The 27,236-nt window shown below is 35.5% G+C and overlaps 1 protein-coding gene across 3 annotated transcripts in view; it reads right to left on the minus strand.

Moving 5' to 3' along the window:
- LOC124413584 (G-protein coupled receptor moody) overlaps window positions 1–27,236 on the minus strand; it is an 85,039-nt gene that overhangs the window by 27,710 nt on the left and 30,093 nt on the right. For all 3 annotated transcript variants that reach the window (XM_046894281.1, XM_046894282.1, XM_046894280.1), the window contains exon 2: window positions 25,820–26,032. In XM_046894281.1, the coding sequence (XP_046750237.1) occupies window positions 25,820–26,032 (213 nt within the window). The remainder of the gene's footprint in view (window positions 1–25,819; window positions 26,033–27,236) is intronic.

The raw sequence follows: 27,236 nt of genomic DNA on the forward strand, positions 1-27,236 counted from the left end.
GGACGATTAATGTTTGAAAACGACGTGCCGTAAATTCGACAAGTTCAAAGGTCACGTCAGGTGGGATTAATTCAGAACGGAATAGAGAGAAAATAAAAAAAAAAAACAGAGAGAAACAAAGAAAGATAAAAAACACTGCAGAGTCAAAAAGCAGAAAAAATCGCAAGAGGGGGGGGGGGAGAGAAAGGGGTAAAAAATCGCGAAACAGGTGCCATTATTTTACCCGGGGCGGAAAAACCGGAGGATGCGCCAACGGCTCGAGTCCTGGTGGCGATCAATTCTCAAGTACACACCATATATAAAGAAAAATTCGACATTTAGAGGAGCGACGAGAGGAAAAAAAATATATAAAAAAATATATATATATCTGTGCGTGTGTTTGCAGTTTATCCAACGTCACAAATCAAACGAAATTTTACGAGGCACGAGCAACCGATGCGCTGTGTATATATGTATATGTATGGGTATATGCCGAGATATTTTATATACATATATACACATATTTGTATAGGAGGGGGAAAACTGAAAACTCGTAAACATATACATCACGTGTTACACAGCGCGCGTCTTAACACTGAATTATATTACCTAATGCACATAGGCTTAAAATGTCGTCGTTAATTTTGAACGTATGGAGTGATTACGACTCTGCCGGTGAGATGGATACGACCAGCTACGTCTTTTCTAAAATATTCCCCTCCACCCTGATAAAAATATAAACAACTGGACCGAAGGTTACACTGTAATAGAAGAAACGACTCCAAGAGCGAGTGTCGATCGTCGAAAAAAATTTTTATGGCATTTTTTTTTTCTTTCAGGTGAGATGATTTTATCAACAATTAACCAAATGCGAATAGAATTAATATAGGAATGGAATATTGTCATCGGATAATATGTATGAATCAATTGTATTAGGAATAGAAGTTGAAAAATTTCTCAACTGAAATTCAATTTTCTTTCATTTCTTAAACGAAATTAAAAAAATTTTCATTTTGATTAACTCGGGTGAAGAATTGATTCGCATCATTTTTTTTAAATATATATTGCCGAACTGCTGATATACATGCAAAGAAATTATGCGCATGGCGGTAATGATTTTGATTTTACAATTTATTTTATTTGTTTTCTTTTAGAAAGGGCATTGTTTCTGGTACTTATTTGAATGTGAATTTTTGTGGTTTCAAATGAACTCTCTGCAAATTGTATGATACAGAGATTTGTTCTTGTCCTCGATAGTTGGTAAAAAAAAAAATAAAAAAAAATCGGTATTTACAATCGTTATAATTTACAGATCAACTTATCATTCAATAAGGAATAGATTTTTGAAAAACTAAATCTTGAAAAATGATGCGATTTCTCCGATCAATTATCATCAACACAACGAGGTGTATGTAGTTGAAAGTAAAATTTCCTATATCCTGAGTACTTTTATTTTACTTTAGTTGCATGTAACTAAATTCACTTCAGCGACGATTTATGTTCCAAAATCGAGCAAAAAAAAATTCCTCGAGACATCATTTTTTGTCTCTTTGAAACGCTTGATCGGAGACTGACAGACGAATGAATTAGGCTTGGGAACCTTCGGCTGCTTCGGGCCGTTTTTGCACCTTTCGTATTCTCAGGGAATCCATATTACAGCTGCAAGTTTTATCGCTGTTGTCAAAACTCGAGAATCGAAAAGAAAATCGATAAATCTAGAGAAGCGTTCGCGATATTTCGAATCGACACTTCGCGAGCTGGCATCTCGAGCTATTTTTCTCAAAACGGATACAATTTTTTCACTTAAAACGGGGCTCGTCTTTGCCAATAAATTTTCAACATCTGCAAACAAGCAACGTGAGAAATTTCTACTTGCGGTTACTACGCAGTACTTAACTGAAATAAAATTATCCAGTTCCGAATAGAAAATAAAAATCAGTTAACTATCCATGAAAATTTTCACCAAATTTAGTTCAAAGATGAATTTTTTTTTTTTTTTTTTCTTCTTTTCAGGGATAATTTGCATCAGTCGGTAATTTTTTTTCGGACCTTCTTCGATCAAACGTGCATGCAATGTACTTTAGTTTTTCAATTATCTCTTGTTTTGCTGAAATTTATCTCGTCGAAGATCTCATCTCGTTAAGCGAAATCAATGAGATTGGTCTTTTCGAATTCGAAGTAGCTCACGAAAGACGGAAGTGCAACTATATATAATACCGACATCCCGTTAATTCAATACCATAAAATGAAAGTGCAAAAAGTGCGGCAAGGCTTTGCTGCTGTGCTCACCTATTCGGTTCCGCTCTCTAGCTGGTGGAACGAAATCTGAATTTCAAGCTCACCCGACTTGCGGAATAGGCGAGAGACTATCGCGAGCACAGAAGCACCGAGAAAAATCCCCCACGTCGATGGTAAGACGCCGTTCACATAAATTGGACGTTTTATCCATCTTCCGGCTAGAAATCTAGGATAGAAAATCGAGGAAACGAGAGAGAGAAAGAGAGAGAGAGAGAGAGAGAGAGAGAGAGAGAGAGAGAGAGCCAGGAGATGACGTCATCGGTAAAAACGTCCCTCTACTTCCGTTAACTCGATTTTATGTACAAAAAGATGATGAAAAGATAAATAAAAACGATAAACATTAGGACAATAATGCTCATGAAAGAATGTGAATAAAAGCTCCGCGAGTTTCCTCCAGCTCTCGAAGGATATAACCAGGAGTTCGTACGTAGACGTGTATTTCGACGTTTATTCCACCGTGAAATTAGATCTACTTGTCGAAGAAGGTTTAATTCAAAAGTTAAATTCTGTAATTTACGGTGATTCGCTGTTCTTGATTACTTCCAGTAAAAAGATTTAGGTAATTAAGAATTTTGCAAAACTTCTGAATTCATTTATTTATTTATTTTTTTTTGCTTCTCTTCTACTTACCAATATTTTAGTCGGAAAGATAATCGCGTATGAAAAGTAATTTTACCTTTAGAGGGTCGGCTAGGGTGAAAGCTGTTTTTTTAAGGGTTTCTTTCGTATTCTTTTAAGACAAATCAGTGAAATAAAATTTCTCATAATTTTCACATTACATTTATTCACGTTTAAACAAACTTTGTAAATTTTTGATTTACGTATGTAAAAAAATGTACGCGATATATCTCAAAAAGCACTCGACCAATCCTGCTCAAATTTTCACAGTGTCTTTATTATAGTAGTTTTTGTTTAACGAAAAAGAAAATTGAAATTAAAATGATTTTTTACCTATGTTTTTAGCGTATAAAACATGTCTTCCTTGTACATCAGTAAGAAATTCATTTTCAAAATCTAACTTTCTAAATCAAGATCAGAAACCAACTTCAATGAAGTTTGTAAGATTTCTGCATCAATTGTTTATCCATATTGCATAACAACCCTCGAATATAGATGACTAAAAAGTATAAAATGAAGTTCACAAGTGTTCAAATTTCGATTTTACTCCATTATTGACAGTATTTTGGAAGATCACGTCACCGTCAGCAGCACTGCTGATGATTAACGATACGTATTTGATATCAGGCTCATCGCTCGATTGAATGAAATTAGATTAATCTCTGTTGTGTGGTAAGGATCTCTCTGCAGATGCCGTGAATTAGCGAGTTATCCGATCCTCGGTGTCCTCGTAGCGAGTGAAAATTTGATTAGGAGATGGATGAAGCTAATCTCGAGGGTCGCTCATGGTTTCCGAAACTATTTTGAACATGTCGGATGAGATTTTTCAAAACTGGGACTTCGCAGGTGATGTTGCGAGTTTAGAGCTTCCAGCAACCTGCGGCTCTCTGTGCAAACTTTGATCAAGTTGAAGAGGAGTTTTGAACTCGTTTCTTTATCGCGCCACATCGCTGGGCAATAATTAGCTTCACCATAAAGTTTAACGCGACGACAAGCGGAAGTGATGATTGCCGCTGGTTTAAGGGATGAGTTAACATTTTACGCTTGATTTTTAAACGAACTTTCAATGGTTGTAGTAAGAATAAAAAAGTTCATTTTATTATACAGCTTACTGGGAAATTCGAGTAAAATGCGTTTTTTTAGAACAACGGTTTAAATATTGTTTGAGTTACGAGAAAATCTGGCACAAGTAACAATTTAGTGTAATTTTAATTGTCAATACTACATTTTATAATTATTCTAACATTGTTTGGTTTACGCAAATCACTTGGATATACTGCTTTTACATTTATTTATACTTTCCAAATTTCAAACACGGTCTATAATTCATCGAGTTTTGAAGCTTTCAACTGCGGATAAAGTAACTCTCGACAAAATTTGTCTGTTTCTTGAATATTGTCTATTGATTGCAACTAAAAACTCTTATAACTCCGTCATAATGCTTTCTTTTTTCTGTAAATTTTTCGTAATATCATCCAATTTTTGAAATAATGATTTAATACTATTTTGAACAGTTCAATGGTTGAAACTTAATGACTTCGAAACGGCTCGCCTTGCGCGAATCTTCATTCAGACTTTTTTTTATAGAGCCTTCAATTTCCTTCAAAAATCTATCTTGCAAAGTTGAGAAAAAAATTTCCGATCTTGTTTAAATAGAAATCAAAAATTGAGAATCACGACCTTTAAATAATAATATTAAGGGCTAATATTTTAACAGGATCTTTATTTAGGGATACTCTGACAATTATTCGATGTTCTTGCAAAAAAAAAATATTCGTTTTTTTTTTTTTTTTTTTTTTAATCACTCTAATGTATAATGTATATATAAATATCTATGTCTCGTTTTGCAGTATCGTTATATAGAGGGTATACAATGACTAGGCTGAAGAAGGAACCGAATACGTCGCTAGGCACAATGGAATACGATATTCGGTTTTATTCTACTTTCCCAGAAACTCAAGCTCCGTGACCCAGCGCTACGCGAGACCTTTCAAAGTGGAGAACAAACGAGACCAGCTTGCGGAAAATTACGGGAACGAAACTGTACGGAATACTTAATTGTTACTTCGGAATTTTGCCATTTATCAACTCATCAGTCGATCCCTTTCCACTTTGTAGAGGAATCCAATGTACAGTCTACGCTAAAAGGTAACCATAAGAGATTCGAAAGCTGATGACTGGAGTCGACGAAGATTGAGTAGAAAATAAGAATTCCTGAAGAATATATCAAGCCCACAAATTTCGGATTATTTACAACAATTTATTTCAGAGCATTAATCTCTCATTTTTTAATGCTATGAACCTACAATTTTTTCAATTTCAGTCAATCTTACCTCGTCATTTTCGAAAATAAATTCTCTGCGAATCGCTTGAGGTGACTTTTTCATTAGCTTTTCAGTCGGTCAGAAGATCTTTTTATATAAAATTATTAAAAGTTATAATTAGAATCTTATGCTTGATTATAAAAAACTTATCGAAGTCGTTAGATATTCTTCGCAGGTGTATTACGGGGAATCCATTTACAAACAGAATTAGCTCCGATCTATTCAAACTAGGCAACAATTTTTGCTGTCAGGTCAATTTTTTTTTCCCTTGCTTATCAATCTTCATTTTTTATCCATGTTAAGGAAATTTAAATGAAATTCATTTCAAAGGGCCTCGCTCACTTTCACTTTTCAACCCTTGATCTCAAATCACTCTACCGCATTGTTAATATTTTCACTGGACTGTACACAAGATATCTTAAAACGCGATTTCATCCGTAGCTATTTAATATTCAGGCACCGTAATTCGGCGAAGTATCGAAAGCTCGGATGTATAAAATATTTTCCTCCATAAGTCGATGAAATTTGATGTGAAACGAGAAAATCGTTTCTAAATCGTAAAGAGAGAGAGAGAGAAAAAAATAAGTCAAGTGACCTAATTTCGGGCAACGGAAAAACCGTTTCTCCTTTTCGACATGATTTCGGTTTTTTCCTGCTTATTTTTAGCACCGCGTTTATACCAACCACGTTCAGAATACTTTTCTTAAAAATATTCTCGCGTGTCGGTTAGTCATCGAAAACTGGTAAACGGTAACATATTTTCTTTTTCTTTCTCTCTCTCTCTCTCTCTTTCGTGTTTTTGAATTCTTTTATTTTGTTTTTTTTTCTTTCAAATATATTTCTATCCCGACACAAGTAGATATGTTTCCACAACGATTGTATACTTCTTTCGCACGAGCATTACATGTGGCCAATAAAGCTGAGCCTAAGCAGACTTAACATTTGCACCGCGTGTCGCGGCATCGAGCGATTAGCGATGTTTGGCGTTAAAAAATATGTCCTGAAATATATAGCCAGATAAAATTAACCCCGGCAATATTTACCCGCGTAAGACTGCGAGGCGACGTTTTTGACGATGGAAAATGTAATCGTACGTATATGAAACAAAAATTTTTTTATTTTTTTTTATTTTTATGTATATATATATATACTTTTTACCGATTTAAGGGCAAAAAGTTGTCTGAAATCCTTTTCTTTTTTTCATCACTTTCCCGTTACTTTTCGCAATGTTATTCACTGGGATAAAATTTCATTTCCAATCTATTCCACAGGACGCAGGACTCTCCTTATACACTTGGTGACAAAATAGATGTTTCGAGCTTACAAGGGTCGACGGAATAAACGAAATGGATTATTAAAAGGTGGGACGTTGTTTCAAAGATAAGTTCAGAGCTCAGAGCTAAATTTTGATGTTTCATTGGTTTCTTCGCTGGTTTATTTTCTTAATAATAATTAAAATTTCGTTGTAGCAGTTTACAGTAGATATATCGTATGACTCTGTAAATGCAATTAAAGTAGAACTTGTCGCGAGGAGAGAAGCATCAAAACTTAGTATAATTATTTCGACACATGTACTTTTGGTACTAATTGACGAACATGAGATAAATTCTGTTGTACGTAACATAATACGTATAACAGACACGCGGGACTAGAATCTGATGATTCTATCACAGATGATAGATATAATATAAAATATCTAAATCTCTCTATAACTCTTATATTTGTCGATAATCTTTACAAATGACAACTTCTCAGAGTTATTGAAACGAGTGTACAGAAACGTGAGCAAAAAAAAAAAAAAAAAAAAAAAACGGACCACATGTTTTAGTGATAATAAATATCAGAAAAAAAGTGTGAGGATTTTTTAATTCAAAGGATCAATAGTCAATATACTTGACGAAATGGTTTGAAAATTTTTTATACACTTGCTATAATTTCTTAAAAAGTTAATTCTGTGATCTATTTTCCGTCAATAATCTCGTGAAGATATTCTGCGAGATTTTCTAGACTAAGAATTTTCAGAGTAGATAAAAAAAAAAAAAAATGCAATTGACTGTTTATCAAGTGAATATCAAGAAATTCGTTTCAAGAAATCTGTTCACACAATGCCTGCATGTTCTCAATTTGGAGCCATGGAATCACATTGTTACGTAAAGCCCTTTATCTGTATCGAGAAAATTCCGAGGGTGCAGTCTTTTCGGGGTTACGAGAGTTGCTTTTACTTTGACTTGCAGCGCCTAACTTTCACGGATCTTTAAACTTTGACAAGCTATGCTTGAAAAGACTGCCGGTAACTACTGTAATAAAACAACCCGGTTATCAAAGGGTTCCCTCGAGAGAAGTCGATGTCGCCCTCAAGTATGCGCCTGGCGTACAGTCTGGTTAAAAAAAAAAACGTGTCGACTAAAACGAAGTCAAAAGAAATGTAAATTTGATTTGAAACAAAAAAAACAGTAAGATTAGACTTGAAATAAATTTTAACCCTACAAATGTCAATAAGATTATCTTTTTATTGATCATCTTAGAAAAATCAAATGACGAAATCATTTTTTAAATAAGTTTTTATGTTGAGAAACACTTTGATAATTAATGTCATAATTTATCCGAGTTTATACTGTATATTTATAGTAAGAAAACGTGAATATTGTCAAACGTTTAAGAGAAGAAATCAACAAAAAACGAAGCTTTAAAAAATTTGAAGATTAAATCGTGTTTAACGTAATTTAAAAAAAAAAAAGAAAAAGCTCGGAAATTTCCAGTATCAATGGGAATTAACAACATCCAAACAAACATCTTGCCAATTATCAATGTTCATATAGATCATTCAGTCCGTGAATGATTAAGGGCCTAATAATGGCAGCATAAAATGATGATTTGGTTTCGCATGACGAACGGCGCTCGAATATGTAGTTACACCCGCAAATTATCCGCGAGTATAAATCTGCACTGATTTAATAAAACATTATTGGTGCAGGACCAAGTTACGGCAGCGTGGCGTATTCGGTGAAACGCCACTGTGTATATACCAAGACTCGGTAAAAGTCGTTTTCACCCCCGTGACACGTATAGCCGGACGGTTAAGCGAGTGGGTGGGAATAGAAAAAAAAAAAAAATAGATAAAAATGAAGTAAAGAAAGAGTGAGAAAAGAAAACGATAAGTAGAAGGGTATAAAATAAATAAAGGGTAAGAAACTCTGCGGGCGAAGAGCGAGAACGTGATGCTACAACTCGTGCTGCAGTCTTGGTTAGATGGATAAATAGATACATCGATAGACAGATAGGAAAATAGATAGAAGTATAGGTAGAAATACGAATAGATAGTTAGATAGATAGATAAGAGAGCGGAAGATAGACAGAAGTAAAGATAAAAAGGCGAATAGATAGACATACAGATAGATAAAGGTAGTTGGATAGTTAATTATGAGAGAGTTTCGTTCTACAAGTTCGTTTCTATAAAAAGCGTTCCTACAAGTTCGTTTGTCATACATTTAATTGTGAATTTCGTACATTTTGATTTAGTTTAATTCAATCTAATCCAATTCAATCAACATTATTTGAGAGCCACTTGTAGAAACGAACTCGTAGGACCGCAACTCATAGAAACGAACCTTTCGGAGCAAATTGAGAGAAACGAACTTGTAGGACCGCCACTTGTAGAACCAAACTTGTAGAAACGCTCATCTATCCATTCGCTCAAGGAGAACATGAATTATGAAGCAGTTTAAAATCGCAGCTGCTCCAGCAGGAAATCGAATAGTGAATCACGGGAACTTGAATGACTTGAATATTGTTTGAAATCGTGCTAAGGAGTAAACTAAGTTACCGGAAATCCTTGAAAATCATTTCGAATCATTTGAAACAATAAGTTGAATACTTCCCTACTTTTTTTCTGTTTTTTTTTATCTAATCTGGAATTCATTGGGAATCCACTAAAACGCTGGCAGATCATTGGCACACGTGGTAATACATTCATTTGATTTCCAAGTGAATGGCCCTTCGGTATTTCTTGCAGAGAAATCTGACCCCTGGTTCTTCCCACTGTAAGTTCGACTTAGTTTCACGAGCTGTTGAGCTTTCCACGATGCTGGACAAAATGGGATGAAATAGTCTTCCGGAGTCCATTCTGCTACTTTTATTCCGAAAGGTTCCGAAAGAAGAAAAACGTAAGTTTTTATGTAGTCGCACGATTCTTAGTCGATCTTAATCTCTTTATCGATTATACTTCCGATCGGTAGTTACATGACACAGACTTTACATCATAAATATCTGAATCCATAAAGACACCTCTTATCAATTCTTTAAAGCGAATCCGCAACTGATCGTAAAGTCTTTTAGCTAGATTAATTTGTTAGTATAGATCAAAGCAAAAGAGATGAAAAAAATGTGTAATATCTTAAATTAAGCAGAAGTTGGTATGACTTGGTGCTGGATCAGGTTGAGACGTTCGCAAAACATTGAACAAGTATCAAGTTAAATTTACAATTTTCACCACATTTGGAGCTTCCAACGATTCCTCGTAATATCGCAGGTATTGATCGTCTGGTAATTTTGAATTCGTAATCTCATACATTCGATATTGAAGCAACAAGTCGAAAGTAGATATCTAAAAATCAAATCCGACGAAAAGGAAAGCAGAGTCAAAGTAAAACTACTGCCAATGACAAACTCGGAGAAGATCGAAGCGACGAAGGGAGTTTATTTTGGCGTGACAATAAATGCCCGGTTAAGCTAGTCGAGTGGGAAAGAATTTGGAGGAACGGTATATATATATATATGTATGTATATAGGTATATACCGAGTGGAGTTGAGTCCCTTTATTTACGACAACTCTGCAGTTAAGTGCGTCCGCAAACTTCGGCAAAATTGTATCTACCTGTGTTGTATTAAAGAGGTTCATGATTCCGCATAGTCTGAGCTCAGAGCTCAAGGTTCAGGAGTATTTCGCTTTAGCAAAGTTTTCCACGCGGCTACTTAGAGCTCTCAAAGAACCCGGCTCACCTCTTTCTCTCCTTGAGAACTTCACTTAAAATTGCGAAAAAATTTCAACTCGATTAAAGAAGTAAGTGGAGGCTCGTTAAGGGGATATCCGCACCGCGTAAACAGTGACGAAGTTGACTACCAAGCAAATGGGCTGCACAAAACCCGCGTCGGAGTCTCTCATTAAGCCGGATCGACGATGAGCCTTTGAAGTCTAATAATGTTAACTTGGCACAGCCATGTTGAATCTCTGAGACTCGACTCGTGCACAACCGAAAGCAGTGAAAGCTGTCGATGTATTGAATCGGATATGGAACGGTGATTCCATTCGGGTTTCTTTGGTCGCTTTGAACGGCTTTTTATCCCCCATATCAGCTAAACCAGAATCTCTTTGATGCTGGGGAAGAATTCAAAGTCCAACGATCAATCGTGATCCAAAAAAAATCTCGATCGATTAAATTTCACTGTTTCATTTATGCTCGCGAAAGGTTGGTGAATCCAAGTACATAACATAATTCCTGTGCTCATCAGATCCACCAGGGTAGCTTCCTTCGGGCATTCAGCATTGAATAAACAGAATGTCGAACCATAAAGAACCGCGCCACTCCCCAATATAAATGATGATGGATAACACGTGGTTCGGATACTTCAGAAGAGAATCGAACCCAGTGGACAGATATTTGACCAATGGTCAATCCATCTGGAATTCAAGCTCCTTATTATCGCCTGAAAAGAGTTTTCTGTGGTTTGAGAGTACCGTTGTTATTCGTGGGACTTTGTTCAACCTATGCAATAAGTCATGGCGTATATATCCATGTGGATATAAATGATATAACTTAAGAGCTGTTACATATGGATTGAACGATTGGTTGCGTTGAAGTGAAAACTGTTGAGTGCGCCAATTTTTGCCTAATGAGGAACTAATTAGGAATAGTTTTATAATACTTCATGTGAATAGGTAATATTTTAGGATTTGACGATGCACTATTTCGACGGAAAAGCTACAAGGTGAAAAACACGCTTGCCTGGGACACTTCATCGCTAGTTTGCTAAAAATTGTTTACCGTAAAATAAATAACCGGAAGTCGGATCAAGCCAAAATGAAAGGCTCCTGTCTTGTCTAGTGATCGAGTGACCCTCAAAATCGATATTTCAATTCACAGCGTTTTTGAAATAGTCGAAACCTACTAACTGCAAGTAGAACAGCAAAAATAGTCTATCAAAAAAAGTTTACTGGGTTTTACAGTTCGCGAAATGTAAAGATACTTCGAAATTCGGAGCAAAAGTCATTTTTTGCACAAAACCAATGCTTTTTGTACGTGAAAACACGTACAAACTGTTGGTCGGCCAAAAATCAATACGCTTTGATAATCTCGTTACGAGATAGTGAATTTATCAAAATGTTATATTTACAAGCCACGAGGATCTCTTTAAATATACAAAAATATAAAATACTCGAACTTATAAGAAAAAGCTCGATTATCGATGCCCGTTTCAAATCGCGTGAAAATGATTTAAAATTACAAATTCACTGGAAGATAATAGTCTCGAATGAATAAGATCAGCCATCGTACAGTGACATCGAACGAATCTGTTAAAATATTAAAAATTTTGAAGTGATCTGACCCAAAGTCTCGATATCCAAGTTTTTTCTATTATATAATACCAGTATTTTCTATTAAAGTATTTTAAAAGTATATTCTGCAAAAAGGAGATAAACTCGGTCTTTTCAGGCCGAGCGTAAGTTTGCAATATGAGTCGTAGGTGAGCCGCAGACGGATATTGCAAATACGCGAGGCGAAAAACCGTTGCCCCCTTGTTGCATACGATTCTTAATATAACAAGAGTATGTTACGCGTTTTTTCACGAAGCACGAAATTGAGGTTAGGGTCGCGTAATGCCAGATTTGTTCGCAACAGCGCATGCGCGGGGTACAGAAAAGTCCACTTAAACTCCTAGGACTTAAAAGTTGTCTTTTCCAAACAGTGAGAGAAACTCACTCTACCGTCATAGAAACGGATACTTTTTGTACGGAAATCACGTGTACAACAACGTGTAAAACACGCGATTTTGAGGTTAGAGTCCTGTAAAAGAGATTTTCGCAACTTATGAGTATAATAATTTGACAAATACTCAATGCAGGACAATCTCGTAACAAGATGGATAAAAGGTATCGATTCTTCGCCAATCAACTGCCTTAAATCTTGCGTAAAGTAAAAAATGGATGAATAATAAATTCGGCAAAAATATGAAGCGACTCGACGATGCGACATCTCCTTCAAGAGACGGCTCTATCGTTCATCCTGTCTGCTGCACGTTATATCTGCAGCAGCGAAAACGGGATGAACGTGTCTAAATAATTGTCCCTTCTGTGCCGTTGGTCCTACACATATTACCTACTTCGTCTGTGCGTATAAATTTATGGTGTATATATATAAGTGCATTGTCCGAAGTCTGCAGAGCGTGCATCATCGGTCTTATCTGTCCGCTGATTCAGTCCCACCGGAAATGCTTCCATAGTGCGAATATCGAGAAGGATGGAAAGAAAAAAATACGCGTAGGTGCAGACCTCGTTTCGCGATAAAAACTGATATAAGATATAAGAAACGGATGAGATATGTACCGTACGAACATGGCCGTTTCGAAACTCTTTTCTAACAGTAGAATTTGAAGCTACAAAAGAGCGGTGAACGGTTGAGCTTTTCCTTGACTTAAATTGCTGGAAGACTCGATCTTGCTGTCTCACGTTACACTTTTATGGGTAAAGTATAAGGTTGAGACTGAAAAATGAAAAGCTTTAAATTCCTTTTAAGGTAGAATTTTTATCTGAATATCTCTCCGCGTTTTATATTATACCTATAACGTATAATAAAAAAACAAAGTGATTGATCACAGAAACAGATAAATTCGTAGAAAAATTTCGAGATCAGATCTGAACTGATTTTGAATTAAATTTATCCGTGAATAATCTATGAATTCTTATGGAACAAAATTTCGTGGGCAATTCCCTTCGACGAGTTTATTATAAAGATAAGCGAGACTAAGGTTTTCACAGGGTGTATTTAAATAATGTTTCGTATTCCGAAGATGTAAACACGTCGCGTCAGTTAAATTTCGAGGTAATGCATAAATTATACAGTATAAACATCGGCTTATTCGTCAGAATTGTATACAAGGAAAAGGAAGTTGAAATGAATGGGAATGCGAATGTGGAAGGGTGGAGGAGTAAGTTTAACCAACAAAACGAAAAGGGCGAAGAAAAGCAAGGACGTAAAAACAGAGAGACAAATGCCAGCTCCTATGATATAACTCTGTGTGAGAGAAAGAGGCTCCTTCATAATAAATGACAATTAATTTCATTTCTCATTTCTTTGTACATCGTATTTTGTTTACGTTTCTTCGTTCCGTTTTTTCCTTACTTCCTCTCTCTCCGTTTTTTCGATAGCCGAGGTTCGTTTTTACACCATTTTTCAGACAAACGTTGCTGTTATCACGAGCTCCCCAGCAGGAAGCCATAATTCTTGCAAAATATCAGAATGATGATTATATACGTTTAGTATAATATAAGAAAACGCAAGGTAGCTGGTGTAATGGATTCCGATGACAGGCTGCAGGCTTTAACGCTGTCGTGGGTATCCTTAATTCTCTTTTTTCGCCTTGCTTTATTCTTCACCTTCCCTTTCCTTGTTACTCTTAAAACCTCAAATAATATCACCCCACCGCTTACGAAGACGCTATTCACGCAAAAAGATCAGCACCGAAGCGATAAACACGCGCCAAACGCTACCAGTGAATACCAATAGAAACACCCACACGTAGCCTAAACATCCACGGGATATTCTTTCAAGGTGTAATGTTACGTTGTAATATAAATTTACCTTAGTTTAAGTTGATTATTTTACATCATTAATTCGCATGGTTAAAATTTTTTATTACAGCTCAATATACTAGTGATGTGCGATTAATCGATTAATCGATTAGTGTTTTTCGATAAATCGAAGTTGCCTCACAAAAATTCTGCAGGTCAATCGGTACACGAAGCGAAGCCGTCGATTAATCGATAGTGTGTAAAAACTCAGTTGATCGATTGATCGAAAAAATGATTAATCGAAGCTGCCGATTGGAGTTTAGCGCGTCGAGTTCAGCACAATACTCGACTTACAAAAAAGATGGCAATTAGTTTTCAGAATTTCGTATGAAGGTGATCGAAATGATTTTTCGTTTGAATCGTTAATGTTTGATTCAAGAAATTCGGAAAATTGTTTGCTATAAATGAATCTGACTTATATTTCATGTTGCAGTGTCAGAAACGATTTTCTTTTTTCATGGAAAGTGGAAAACTCTGTCGTCGATTCGAAGATCAAACGTTTGGAAAAATATGCAACGAACATTTGTTGCGAGGGATAAGAAAAAGAATTCATTATAAATATAGAAGCAAAACCTTGGACTACTTTGTTGCAAAAAGCCAGCAAATTATTCGCGACATATTCAGGCGACATTGTAGTCGGTGTTAACCCGTTCACTTTAAAATGAAAATATAGACTCAAAATACCTTTATTTGAATAAAAATATACTTTCTGGACGATTTTGAGATGTTTGGGACATGTTTCAGAAATTGAATTTTTATTCAAAATTTGCGTTTTTCTCGCAATGTAAATTGTAAAAAATAAATAGCGGCAATCAATTTGATATGAATTTATTCCTGCACCAACATCAAATTGTGGGCAATAGTCAGAAAAAATATAGTACAATCGACCATTATGAAAAAAAAAATATTATCAAAAAGACGGTAGATTTTTCGGCTATTTAGAGAAATGAAACGCATTTTCATTTCCTATGAAGATAGGACGGGGTTGAAGTTCCGAATTGGAAAAGTTCCGAAAGCGCCTAGTTCCGATTTATCTGGTGGCGAAACTTGAAGTGAAGAAATCAAACTTTTATGAAACAACAAAGTTTGGAAAGGTCGGAAATCCGCTCAAGTTCCAACATACAAGATTCCGAAAATTCAAGTTACGATAGTTCCCAATCAAAGTTCCCAAAAGTAAAATAAAGTTTCGATGACAAAGTAAAATTCCGAAAATTAAAATGTGCTCACATAGCGCAATTCACTCAACTAACGAATGTAAGAAATCAGCATGACTAGGATCCCGAATGTAAAAATATGAAAAATCTGAATTTGGCACTTTCAGAACTTCTGAAATTCGGAATTCCAACCCTGCCCCTTAAAGATTCTGCAGTAACCACAACTACAAGAAATTTCTCTCTCAGTGCTGGGATTGAATTTTTTGAAAGATCCAAGAATAATGTATCCCAACTTGTGCCTGACAGTAAAAAACGCGTATTATTGGTACCCGCGCCGAATGTATGTATGTAGAGGAAAGTATAGCCTGAGCCAGAGAGTCGAGTGATATATTACACTCCGCAAGCTCGCTGAGCCGACGCGACGCAGGGGGCGAGTTAAGCATGTGAGAGATGAAAAAACTCATCGGGCGGAGGAGTATGGCCCCGTTTTTCTTTTTTTTCTTTTTTTTTTGAAATTTTTTTTCTTCCTCTTTTACTTCTGTTACCCGCAAAGTTAAAAATTAATTTAGTCGATCCAAGTGCGCCTAGATCTTCATCTTCTCCATATATTCTTTCCATAAATACAACTCGACGTCTTTCCGTCTTTCTGACGTATCTTCACTCACATAACTTCAGAACTACTCAACCGTTTTTGATACACTTTTTTTCCGTCGATAGCTGAAATAACGTCTGAACAGATTTTAGACCATATTTCGTTGCTACGAGATCAATAGTTTTTTTTATTCTACTTCTTTTTTTTTTTTTGGATGTAACGATATTTGTTAGCAGAATATTTTTTTAAGGGGAGACTTCAATCTCGCTAATCAAAGGAATCGACTAAATCGAGTTTATAATGAAAAACGAAATAACAAAGGACGGAAACTAAAAATGTTAGATTAACGAGTTTCGAATTTGAATTACTGAAAAATGCGTTCCCTCGAGGATTGAAAATGTTGAAACGATAACTTCTTACTATTAATACTGATAAACGAGGTTTTTTTTAATCATGGCATCGTTCAGATTAAAAAGAGCCAGAAGCCAACCAACAGTCCTAAAGGCGCATCTTGATTCTAATTTTGATCAAGAGAGAAGGAAAGATCAAATATTTTCGTATAATCTATTATGAAATAGGATGTGAGTGAGCTATGGTGTCTGGCAAGGAAAAGTGTTGGACGTTATTGAAAAGCTCCTAACCTAATATTTGAATGACCTTTTATTCATGGACCAGAGTGTATACATCGTCGATGATGAAGTGTATAAAACAACCCTGAAGCAGCTTGATCGAGTTTGAACATCCGATCGTGTCACGCCTACACATATTTTTAATTTTCTAAGCAAAATCTTTTGACCAGAGACTAGGATAGGTATCAAAGAAGGAGAAAATCGAATTGAAATTTAAATGCAAATAAATGCGATGCAGTTTGCCGGTGAAAATCTTTTCCATTTTCGAGTAGATGTATCTACGCTATAATCAAAACGACGAAGGATACGTAGGATTCCTAGACGTAATAATATGAGCTGCACTCGAATCGGGTGAATCGATACGTCGCCATAAACTATTAGGGCATAGCTGCAGCTGTCTATACATATGGGTCATTCCATGCGGAATCGATCAGCAATTATTTAAACCTCACTGATTTAGTTTTTAATTATACATTTATAGATCACAATTATGTGTAGAAATCTAACAGCCTCAATTGATTTTATCTGAAATTTTATTTTCATGGAATCGCTTTTGAGTTAAAAACATTCAAATCTTCTTCGGGTTTCACATTTTTTCAAAATCTTAAAGAAATTCTTGAGAATTTCATATTCTATCATTTTCGGAAAATCTCGAAATACTTATCTTACCTTCTACACAATTCTATCGTGCTTTTCTTCGCAGAGTGAAAACAGTAACACAATATTTTCGTTAATTCTAAACAATTGATTACTGATTTTTGTCGATCCAACGAAATTAATTTTTTTTAAATCGTTCCATCATGGTACGAAAAATAAAATTCTTGCGAAATTGTAGTAAATTTTAAAACAGCTGATTTTCTAAAAGAATTAAGTTATATTTTTTACTCAAACCGAATGTCATTTTAGGTAATTTAGAAGGAAGAAAATGCATTTCAGACATTCTGCTACTACACGTAAAGCGTTTGACAAGAATTAAAAACAATGAGAGTTAAAATAGAATTATTTCGCATGGAATGCCCCCTATATGTACACACATGCCCTTACACATGAAAGTATAAAGTCGTAAAGCAGAGGAGTAAAAATCTGTGTGAATAAGATCGTGGAAAAGCTCGAGATCCGCGAGCTCAAGACGTCTCGAATCGCTTATCGGTAAGGAAACGATAAGCGGAAAATAGCCAACGCTAAGGAAGAAGTAAAAAAGTAAAAAAAGCAGGTTGAGGAGGGAAATAAGGAGGAGGGAAGAAATAACTGGTCCAACTAGATATGCAGAGGCAGAATCGGTGGCTGTGCAGGGGTGTATCAACCAGTCGGCTAAAAGGCGTGGTCACAGGAAAACCCGAGAAATGATAATACGCTCATGTGTGTCTTTCACTTCGGACTGTTTTTCGGACCTCTGACCATCTCGACCTCTCTCGACCCGATCATCACACGCGACCCGACCGAGTCAAAACGAATTGAAACGCTTAATGCGGCCTCGAAAGACGGAGCAAAAATCCACGATGCTTTCAGCGTTAATGGAACATCGATGAGACGAGGAAATACCGTTTCGATAGCTATTATTCCACCCCGTCATTTCCCACTTTGCAGCGAGTCTGAACGGAATAAATAAATTTTTGTAATTAAGTGCGTACTCAAATGATCGTGCGCAAAATGATACATTTTCGCACTAGTGCGGGAATTGAGTCGAAATATCTATTTACATTGAAACAAAAAATCTTTCGATTCAATTCCGAAATAGTATATTGCGATGTACTATTTTTCCTAACTAACGAGTGCGGAAAATAGTATATTCCCGCACTAGTGAATAATTTGATGGGTGTAAGGGGGGCTACTTTCATCACGGATTTTAGGTAAAAGAAACGCAAAAATTCTGTATGTATTAAAAAAAAGATATTTCGATCCAATTTCCAGAATAGTAGATTGCACAACTCGAGGTGCGCGTACCATTTTTCTTAACTGAGTGCGCAAAGTAGTACATTCCAGTGCTGATGTTAATAGATAGAATAATATGTGCGACATGAGTTGCGCAATCTGAGTATTCTCTTTACAGAGATAAATAAAAGATAATAAAGATCGACGGTACAGTATCAAGTTATGTTGAATGCCGTGAAAATTTAGTCGCTATTTCTGCTCAACATGAAGCGTATATATATACATACCTATATGGTAGGGAGATTACAGCGAGAGCTTCTGAGTGTAGTAACTGGTAATGACAATTTTCCAAACGGTCTCATATCCTCTTCTCGAATGAATTGGTTATACAGTTTCACAATGTCGATAGCAACCGTTTTATACCCATGTAACGCTTCACTCCCTCGAGAAATTACATCACTGCACGTTTCCTTGAAGATTCTCATTCAACTTACAAATCTCAACAATCAATCATAAATTATTATGAGAGGGTTAGCTGGTACAAGTTAAAGTAACAAGAATATTCGTTGAAATGATTGTTATATTTCCATTACAAAATCCACTAGTTACACAGAAATGTATAGACCAAGATTTTCAACGACTTGGACCAAAGCTAAAACTGAACCAAAAAAAAAAAAAAAAATGCTTGACTTTCATACAAGAAGAAAATAAATAGTTTATAACCACGTAAATTGTATGAAAGAGTATAAAAAAAATTTGGTCGAATCGTTTAGGATCCGCTAAAAATTGTGTAAATTCTAATTTTTGTGAATCTTGAATCTCTCAAGTTTTATACTGTTCAAAAACTGAATATAATGTAAAGTATTCATCGTCGCTTGGGGATGAAAATATTTTTGTAAACTGTGTAACCGAATCATTAATCTTTACTGTAGTAAATATCAAAGAAAATGAAACTGTTCCAGTAAAAATTTCCCCCTTTTTTCACTAATCTCACACAGTTTTCCTTGCCCTAGTTGCAGGTCAGAGAACTGACAATGAGAGAAATAAAGTTAAGCCAGCTAAATTCTGGGGACTTGAACAATGCACTTGGCATTCGGTGCAGCGGATAGTGAAATGCATTTAAACCGCGGGATACCTGGAAAGCATGGCGGCACCGTGGGATGAAAAATTTAAGAACCACACCTCGAGCACGGCGAAGAGCTCTTCGAGTTAATTGAGTTTTTCCACTTCCAACTTCCAACTTCTCCTCGTGCGCAGATGTTGTTATGTCCTATACAGTATACAGCATCGGGTTTGGTTTTAGAAGCCGAATGTCATGAATACAATTAACTTCGAAAACGAGCGTAATTACGCCCCCGATATCCCTAATCGTCAGCACTTTCCTTGATTTCTTTAACAAAATTATACCAACGCAGACTTTTATAATCGCCCGGATCATTCTAAACAGCCGTGCTCAACTCTCGCGGAAAATTCAGTTTCGAAAACGCAAACGACTCACGTTATAATAATACAGTATATAAAATTTAATCATTTGGAATAATGTAAAGGGGATTCCGTGCGGGATAACCAGACTTTCGAATACAATTCATTTTTTCATTTTTCAGAAGTCCGCGCTTTTTTTAAGGTTCAAAAAACCCATCGCTCATTATCAATATTTTTAAGAACTTGGCTCAAAATTTGTGTGATTCGTAATGATAATTTTTACACATTTTAAACAGTCAAATTTATTACTTCCACTTTGTTTGTTCAACCATTTTGGCGAAATTTTATTTGCATACTTGAGTACACAAGTTTAGTGAAATGCTGAGGATTTTCATAATTTCAATTGAGTATATAACAGCGAATAAGCTTATTCGTAATAAACGGAATTTTTTTTTTTTTACGTACGTTAGTCTGACAATTAATTTTGCCTTTTCAAAATTCAATTCCTTCGACCATTTAATTGAAAATAAAAGCTTATGAACAATTCATCCACGTTATCACATATTTGAAATAATTATAGGATTCATCAAAAAGAAATTTCTCAAAACCTGAAGAGTATATGTATATATATATATATGTATATATACATAGATCATTTATATTACAAAAAAAAATATATAAGCACTTTGAAGCTGCACAAAACTGCATAATAATTTTTTTTTTTTTTGCACAGATATGCATGTATTTAAAAAAAAAAAAAGAAAAACATTAGATCCAGGGTTAAAAAAAATATTTGATACGTTGAAGTTTAATCATGAATTCGTGGTCGAAATTTTATTCGGGAAAATGAAATTTAGGGTAAAAAAAAATCGAGGATAATCGAGTGAAAAGTCGGATGACCAGCATCCGAAAGCCGCGGAAGGTCGAGTCGAAGTTAGCGAGAGGAATTCGTCCCTCGATGAGTCAATTATGGGGAGGCGTTAAATTAGCCGGAAGTAGCGAGTGCAAGACTAAACAGGGATAAGCATAGTGGAAGGAAAACCGTCGAAATCTGGAGTCGCCGTTTCGGTGTTTATTGCGGGGCGAAGGGGTCTAAATTAGGCCGGATAAATCCGGCAAATACTGTCCTCAAGGGTAGCGCAGCAGACGCTAAGAGGCTCGTTTGGCGATAAAAAGATATGGGGAGAAGAAAAAGCGGGTATAAAATGAGGGCGGGAAAAGCTAAGGAGAAATAAACTGGGGAGTGTGATTAATTCGTCCTGGAATTGTTGCAGGGTGCCGTTTGCCTTTCGGGGGTGCAAATTTCTTGGGCAAAGACTTGTGACTTGTGACTTGTGACTTGTGAGAGGAACTCGTACTACACCATAGACTGTGAGTTCCATTCTATACTCTCTCGTTAATTGCCAGATACGCCATGCAGAGGCGAATGTTGCATCCTCCGCTGCGGAAGTTCGCGGACCCGAAAACTTGGGTTTTAGAACTTTCGACAATTCGGAGGGAGATTTATTGCGCGATTCAACGTGAAACAATACGTAAACTTTTTGTGGGAAAACCGGGTAAAAGCTGGGACTTTGACGGATTGGTGAGATTTAGATTTTACCCAAAAACGAAGATTATAACAGCCTTTTGTTTTTCCGTTTTAAGTGTCATTCGCTTGTCGTTGTACTTGTGACGTTACGTGACGCTTTGCGGAAAATTACTGAATTGTAAAATGTGAGGATAAATAAAATACTTTGATAATTATATGTTCTATAATAGATAGTAAAAAATTATCATAATTATATTCAAAGAGCCTGCTTTACGAGATTAACCCTCTCTCTCTCTCGCTCTCTCTCTCGAAATGTATATATTTATTATTTAACATTAAAGTGGTAAATTATTCTGATTCTTTACGAGTTCTCATTTACATACACTTGTAATGCAAGAGTTCAGGTTAAAGCGTAAATATTTCCAGTTCATTTCTGGCTGCCTCAGACTCGACATGTCAAAAGTTATAATTTATTAATTGCGGTTAAAAATTCGTAAATCAATTTTTTTCGATTACGTCAAATTTTTGCATAAACGCCTACATATCGGCCCGAAAAATGGCCATCAAATTCGAATTCTCGAGTATCATATACAGTTTTAAAAACACTGATGCAGATTATTCGAAAAGTGCTGTATGATACATCATATCACGTTGAAAGTCTCGACACTCATACCGAATTAATTTTCGATAGATTACCGAATCGTCCGTGGAAACCAAACGGCGCAAATCGAACGACATCCGTAGATTATTTGCAAGTCAGCACCGACATCGACTTTTAATACCATCGAATTTTCGGGAAAAACGAGCACAGAAAAATTTCTTGAATAAATATGTAATACTTATTTTGCCTTTGAATAATGTAACAGAATTCAAATGTAAGAAGTACATTACACGAGTATACGTTATTATTTTTCCATTTTTGAAGTAAATAAAACAAGACCGTGAAAAAATTGAAAAATTTTTAGACAAGCGAGTAAGAAGAATTTTTCAAATTCGTTTTGAAATATCAACACAGAATGTTTAAAATCTGCTTTTTCGTCTGTTTTTTCAGCGTGAAGAGCAAAAAAATCAATCCATGTACGGGATTGTTTTTATAATCTGTTTTGCGTCTCACTTTCCGGCCGAAAATTTATTCCGCAGATATTATTTAGAGTCTATATATTTATACGCATAACAATAACCATGGCGGTAAAACAAATATATGTATTGATTGGTAAAATGTTATTGAAGCTTGTCCAGTTACATACATAACTAAAAAAAAAAAAAAAACCTTTTCTTCATCGAAGATTTTCTTTTTTTTGTCAACGGTGGTCAAATCGATGTTGCCTATTATCATTGGCAATAATCAACATCGGCGAGACGATGTAAGAAAGAATATTCATCTAATGCGAGCATGTTTTCCGTGCACAAAGTATCAGTTTCTACGACCGTACGATGAATCTGCGAATGCGCATGCCCGGAGTACAGAAAAGACCACTTTTAACGAGTGAAAAACGGTCTTTTCTGTACTGCGCGTCTGCGCGGTCGCGAACAAATTTAACATCACGCGACCCTAACCTCAATTTCATGCTTCGTGAAAAAACGCGTAACATACTCTTGTTATATTAAGAATCGTATGCAACAAGGAGGCAACGGTTTTTCGCTTCGCGTATTTGCAATATCCGTCTGCGGCTCACCTACGACTCATATTGCAAACTTACGCTCGGCCTGAAAAGACCGAGTTTATCTCCTTTTTGCAGAATATATTTTTAAAATACTTTAATAGAAAATACTGGTATTATATAATAGAACAAACTTGGATATCGAGACTTCGGGTCAGATCACTTCAAAATTTTTAATATTCTAACAGATTCGTTCGATGTCACTGTCCGATGGCTGATCTTATTCATTCGAGACTACTATCTTCCAGTGAATTTGTAATTTTAAATAATTTTCACGCGATTTGAAACGAGCATCGATAATCAAGCTTTTGTTATGTAAAGAATCGTGTTCAAAAAAAGAAACGAAGATTCTTTCGCCGTTCGTACATTATCAATATTCCCGCTTGTTACACAAAATACTATCAAGAGGTCGTAATTTCGTAAAATTATCAATATTTTTAATTTTAAAAATATCTCCGAGTATAATAATTCCATAAAAAGTAAAATGAACAACTACGTCGTAACGAAATAAATGAAAAGCATCGATTCTCGGGCAGCCAACCTGCGTAATACACATTCCTCCAATTAACCGAGGGTTGGTTGTCCCATAATTTCGCATTCAGAGGAGGCATCGAGCCGCATTAATATCGAGTTGGCAGACAGGTGTGCATTAATTAATTGCCTGACAAATAAACAGACTCGCATCAGGCTATACGACGCTAATTGTTAACAATAGCCGCATCGGTGTTCGCGATTCAACCCCTCCAGCTTGGAGAGGGGAGGATCCTGCAGTTTGATAACGCAGATTCTTTCGATTCGATGTAAACACCGATTTGCGTAATTTACGCACGTTTTCCCCCCATAGGGGATGGAGAAATAATAATATCGGTGGGGGCCGATTCAGGGCGCGTGCCAAAATTCTACCTTATATCACAAAACTCGCCCTTGTTATACCTCCGTTTCTCACAATCCCTTTCTAACGGGGGTGAATAGCCGAGCTTCCTATTACGATAAGACGCCCCCGGCTATATCAGATTTCACTTAGGATGCTAACAATCGGCCTCTTAACTTATCTACACAAGTGTAATAACCTCAGCCCAACTATAATGGGACTCCTCTTTCCGGAATTGCCCATTTTTTCCAACAAAACTCCACATGGTATACTTTTATCGCGATGTGCCAGGTTTTCGTACAATTTGCTTTCAAAAACGTTTTTTTTTTTTTTTTTTTTTTTTTGCTTTCTTTTTCCACCGTCGACTGTATTACCCAATTATTATATATTACGGCTTTAAATACGTTATATATATTAGGGTGGCCGTTAAAAAAAAATTTGATGCTCCAACTTGAAAAATCTTGAGTTCAAGTTGGAAAAAAAATATCCTGAAAGCTTCAATTCTCTATTTCACTATTAAGGGGTGACGATAGATTTTTTAAATATTTTTATTTCAAATATGATGAAAAAAATTTCTTCCGTTTTCCTTATAAAATAAGATTTCATTTTTCGTTAAACCCGATTCTGTTGAATGTTATAACGATTGAAAAATAAAAATCAAACTGTAAACAAATAAATCTGGAATGAAAAAAACCTTTTTACTCAAATATTTTCAATTTTTCAAAAGTATTTTTGATCCCATATTTATTTGTTTACCGTTTGTTTTTTCTTTGAATCGTTATCAAATTCCAAAAAATCGGGATCCGACAAAAAATGAAATCTTATTTCATAAAGAACACCAGAAAAAAAAATTTTCAAAAATCTGCCGGCACGCCTTAATAGTGAGATGAAGTATTCAAACTTTCAGGATCTTCTTTTTTCAAGGTGAACTTAAGATTTTTCAAGTTGGAGCATAAACTTTTTTTTTAACGACCACCCTAATATATATGTTAAAGTAATTCAAAATAAGAAGATGAAATATTTTTCTCTCACGAAAACAGGCTTAAAACTTTCGTTTGGGTATAAAAGTAAGCCTGTAAAAATTTGAGCTCTTAATATTAATATTGAGATGCTCCGCATCGCACTTTTTCGTTTTCTATAAGAATAAAACGGGAAAAATGGTTTTTGCTTATCGTCTGATTTTTATAACTAGCTAACGACGCGTCGTACAGAAAATTTGTGGGTATATTTTTGCAGGGAATTGAACGCTCTGCAAAAAAAGTCTCCTGTTATTTTTTGATAAATCCACTCTTTCAAAAGTTATTCAGGGTCAAAAATTGATCCCCCTATAACTTTTGAAAATGTAGATTTATCAAAACATGACAAGATACGCGTAGAGCGTTCAATTCTCTACAAAAATATATCCGTGAATTTTCCGTACGACGCGTTGTTAGCTAGTTATAAAAATCAGACGATAAACAAAAACCATTTTTCTCGTGTTATTCTTACGAATAAAAATTGAACCTTATATTTTTTATTAAAATTGAAAAATTTTCGTTTTTTTTTTTTTTTTTTTTTTTTTTTTTTTGTTATTTTCATTTTTAATAATGCAAAAGATGTTAATTCCTCACGACTAAATATCACAGAATTTTCGTTATATTATACAACATTGTTAGAGCTAAATTTCACTATATGGGGTAAAATCTGGTGATTGTGATAAAGTTTCGAACGCAGGTGAATGTGATTAAACGTCACCGAGACTAAATATTACCTGCGTATTTCGGCGTAAAATGGATGAAAATTTAATCCGTCAATAGGTCGCTGAATTTTCGCGCCTCAACAATTTGCCAACAAATTCCGTAGCTAACCGTAATCGCGAATTTCTCTAAAGGTTCCTCTCGCAGCACGTCGCTCGCGTATCAGACAGTTCGCAGTTCACGTCGGGGGCAATTTTTTCGCATGTCGCGTCGCGTCAGGCTGCGATCCGCGATCTACGGATCCATGGTACCTGACAATGATAATTATTCCATGGCTCGGATCGACTAACCTTCTTCGTTCGGAATAGAGCAGCGACGGTGATTAGATTCCCCGGGATCCCAATGAGCATGAATAGCACGCAGCATCCGGCGGCGAAGTAGAGCAAGGAAGGAGGGTAGTCGGTGAAGAGTTCCGCCGATCCAGGATCCTCCAGGACGACTTCGAGCTGATGATCAGAGATATTTGCCCACGAGCCATTTCCCCCCATCCAGTACTCCAGCATCTGGAAAATCAGTCGCAACTGGTTGGACTTTAAAAATTCAACAAGAGGAAAATCGAGAAGAAAGCGAAAGAGGATGAGGAGGATATGGAAAATGATTTACCCTTTGAGTTATAGTGTTCAGTATTCTTACCACCTATTTTGTGTCCGTTTTTTTTTTCTTCTCTTTTCGTATATTTAGAGAACTTTGAAAACATATTTTTTCGCTTTTTTTTTGTGCTATTTCTGATAGTATTCAATATTCGAGAGTAATTATTCCGGTACAATGTAAATTGAAATTGTTAGAAAGAAATTGATTTTCAAAAAAAAATTTGTCAAAATTGAAGAAATAATTCATTTCATGTCATTTCATGTCACAAGTCATAAGTTTTTGAGTCGCTGATTATGAATCGGAATTCGGATTTTAAAAATTCAGATCTAATATGGTGGACAAAATATTTGAAATTAGATTGAATCCGCTGAAAAAATCATCATTTTCCTTAGGCGTAATTAAGTGTCAGGAATTTTTCTTACATTTCAATGAGAATGATTTTTTTTTGTTTTGCACCAAAGTACGAAACGTTCAGACGAAATTTCGACGAATCCAGAAATTTCTATTTCTGCCAATTCTTTCATTTACATCAAGTAAAAAATAAGAATCCTAGTTTCTCTCACTCGTCTCAAAGTTGATTGAAATTCATGCATAAACGAATCAACAAAACTTCCTAAAATCAAAGCACATCGAAGTACCTAACTCAACAATCACCTCAACACACAGTAGACATATCTACTCAAGAAACAAAAAAAACTGACATAATTTTCCAATCGATTAAAGAATTTCATTTGTATTCATAACGTAGCTATTATACTTACCGTCCAAGTTTTGCAAAGTGATGAAAAAACAATAAAAAGAAATAAACGAATAATTATAAATCGAATCCAGTTTAATTTCAATTAAATTTCCATCACCTGGGATATACATCAAACCTCCGATCTAATCAAAAATGTCAAATTCAACCTCGATTTCAATAACATCTCACCCTACCAACCCCACATAATTATCTGATATTATCATCATCGCTATCCCTCGAATTGACAATAGAAAGAAGAAAGAAAGAAAGAAAGAAAAAAACGAAGAAGAAGAAGAAAAATGGTAAGAAAATAAAATGCGAGAAACGTAAGAGGAGGCAAAAAAAATAAAAAAAAAATTAAAAAAAATTCAATTAGA

This window comes from Diprion similis, chromosome 12, assembly GCF_021155765.1.
Source record: "Diprion similis isolate iyDipSimi1 chromosome 12, iyDipSimi1.1, whole genome shotgun sequence".
Classification (NCBI taxonomy): Eukaryota; Metazoa; Arthropoda; class Insecta; order Hymenoptera; family Diprionidae; genus Diprion; species Diprion similis.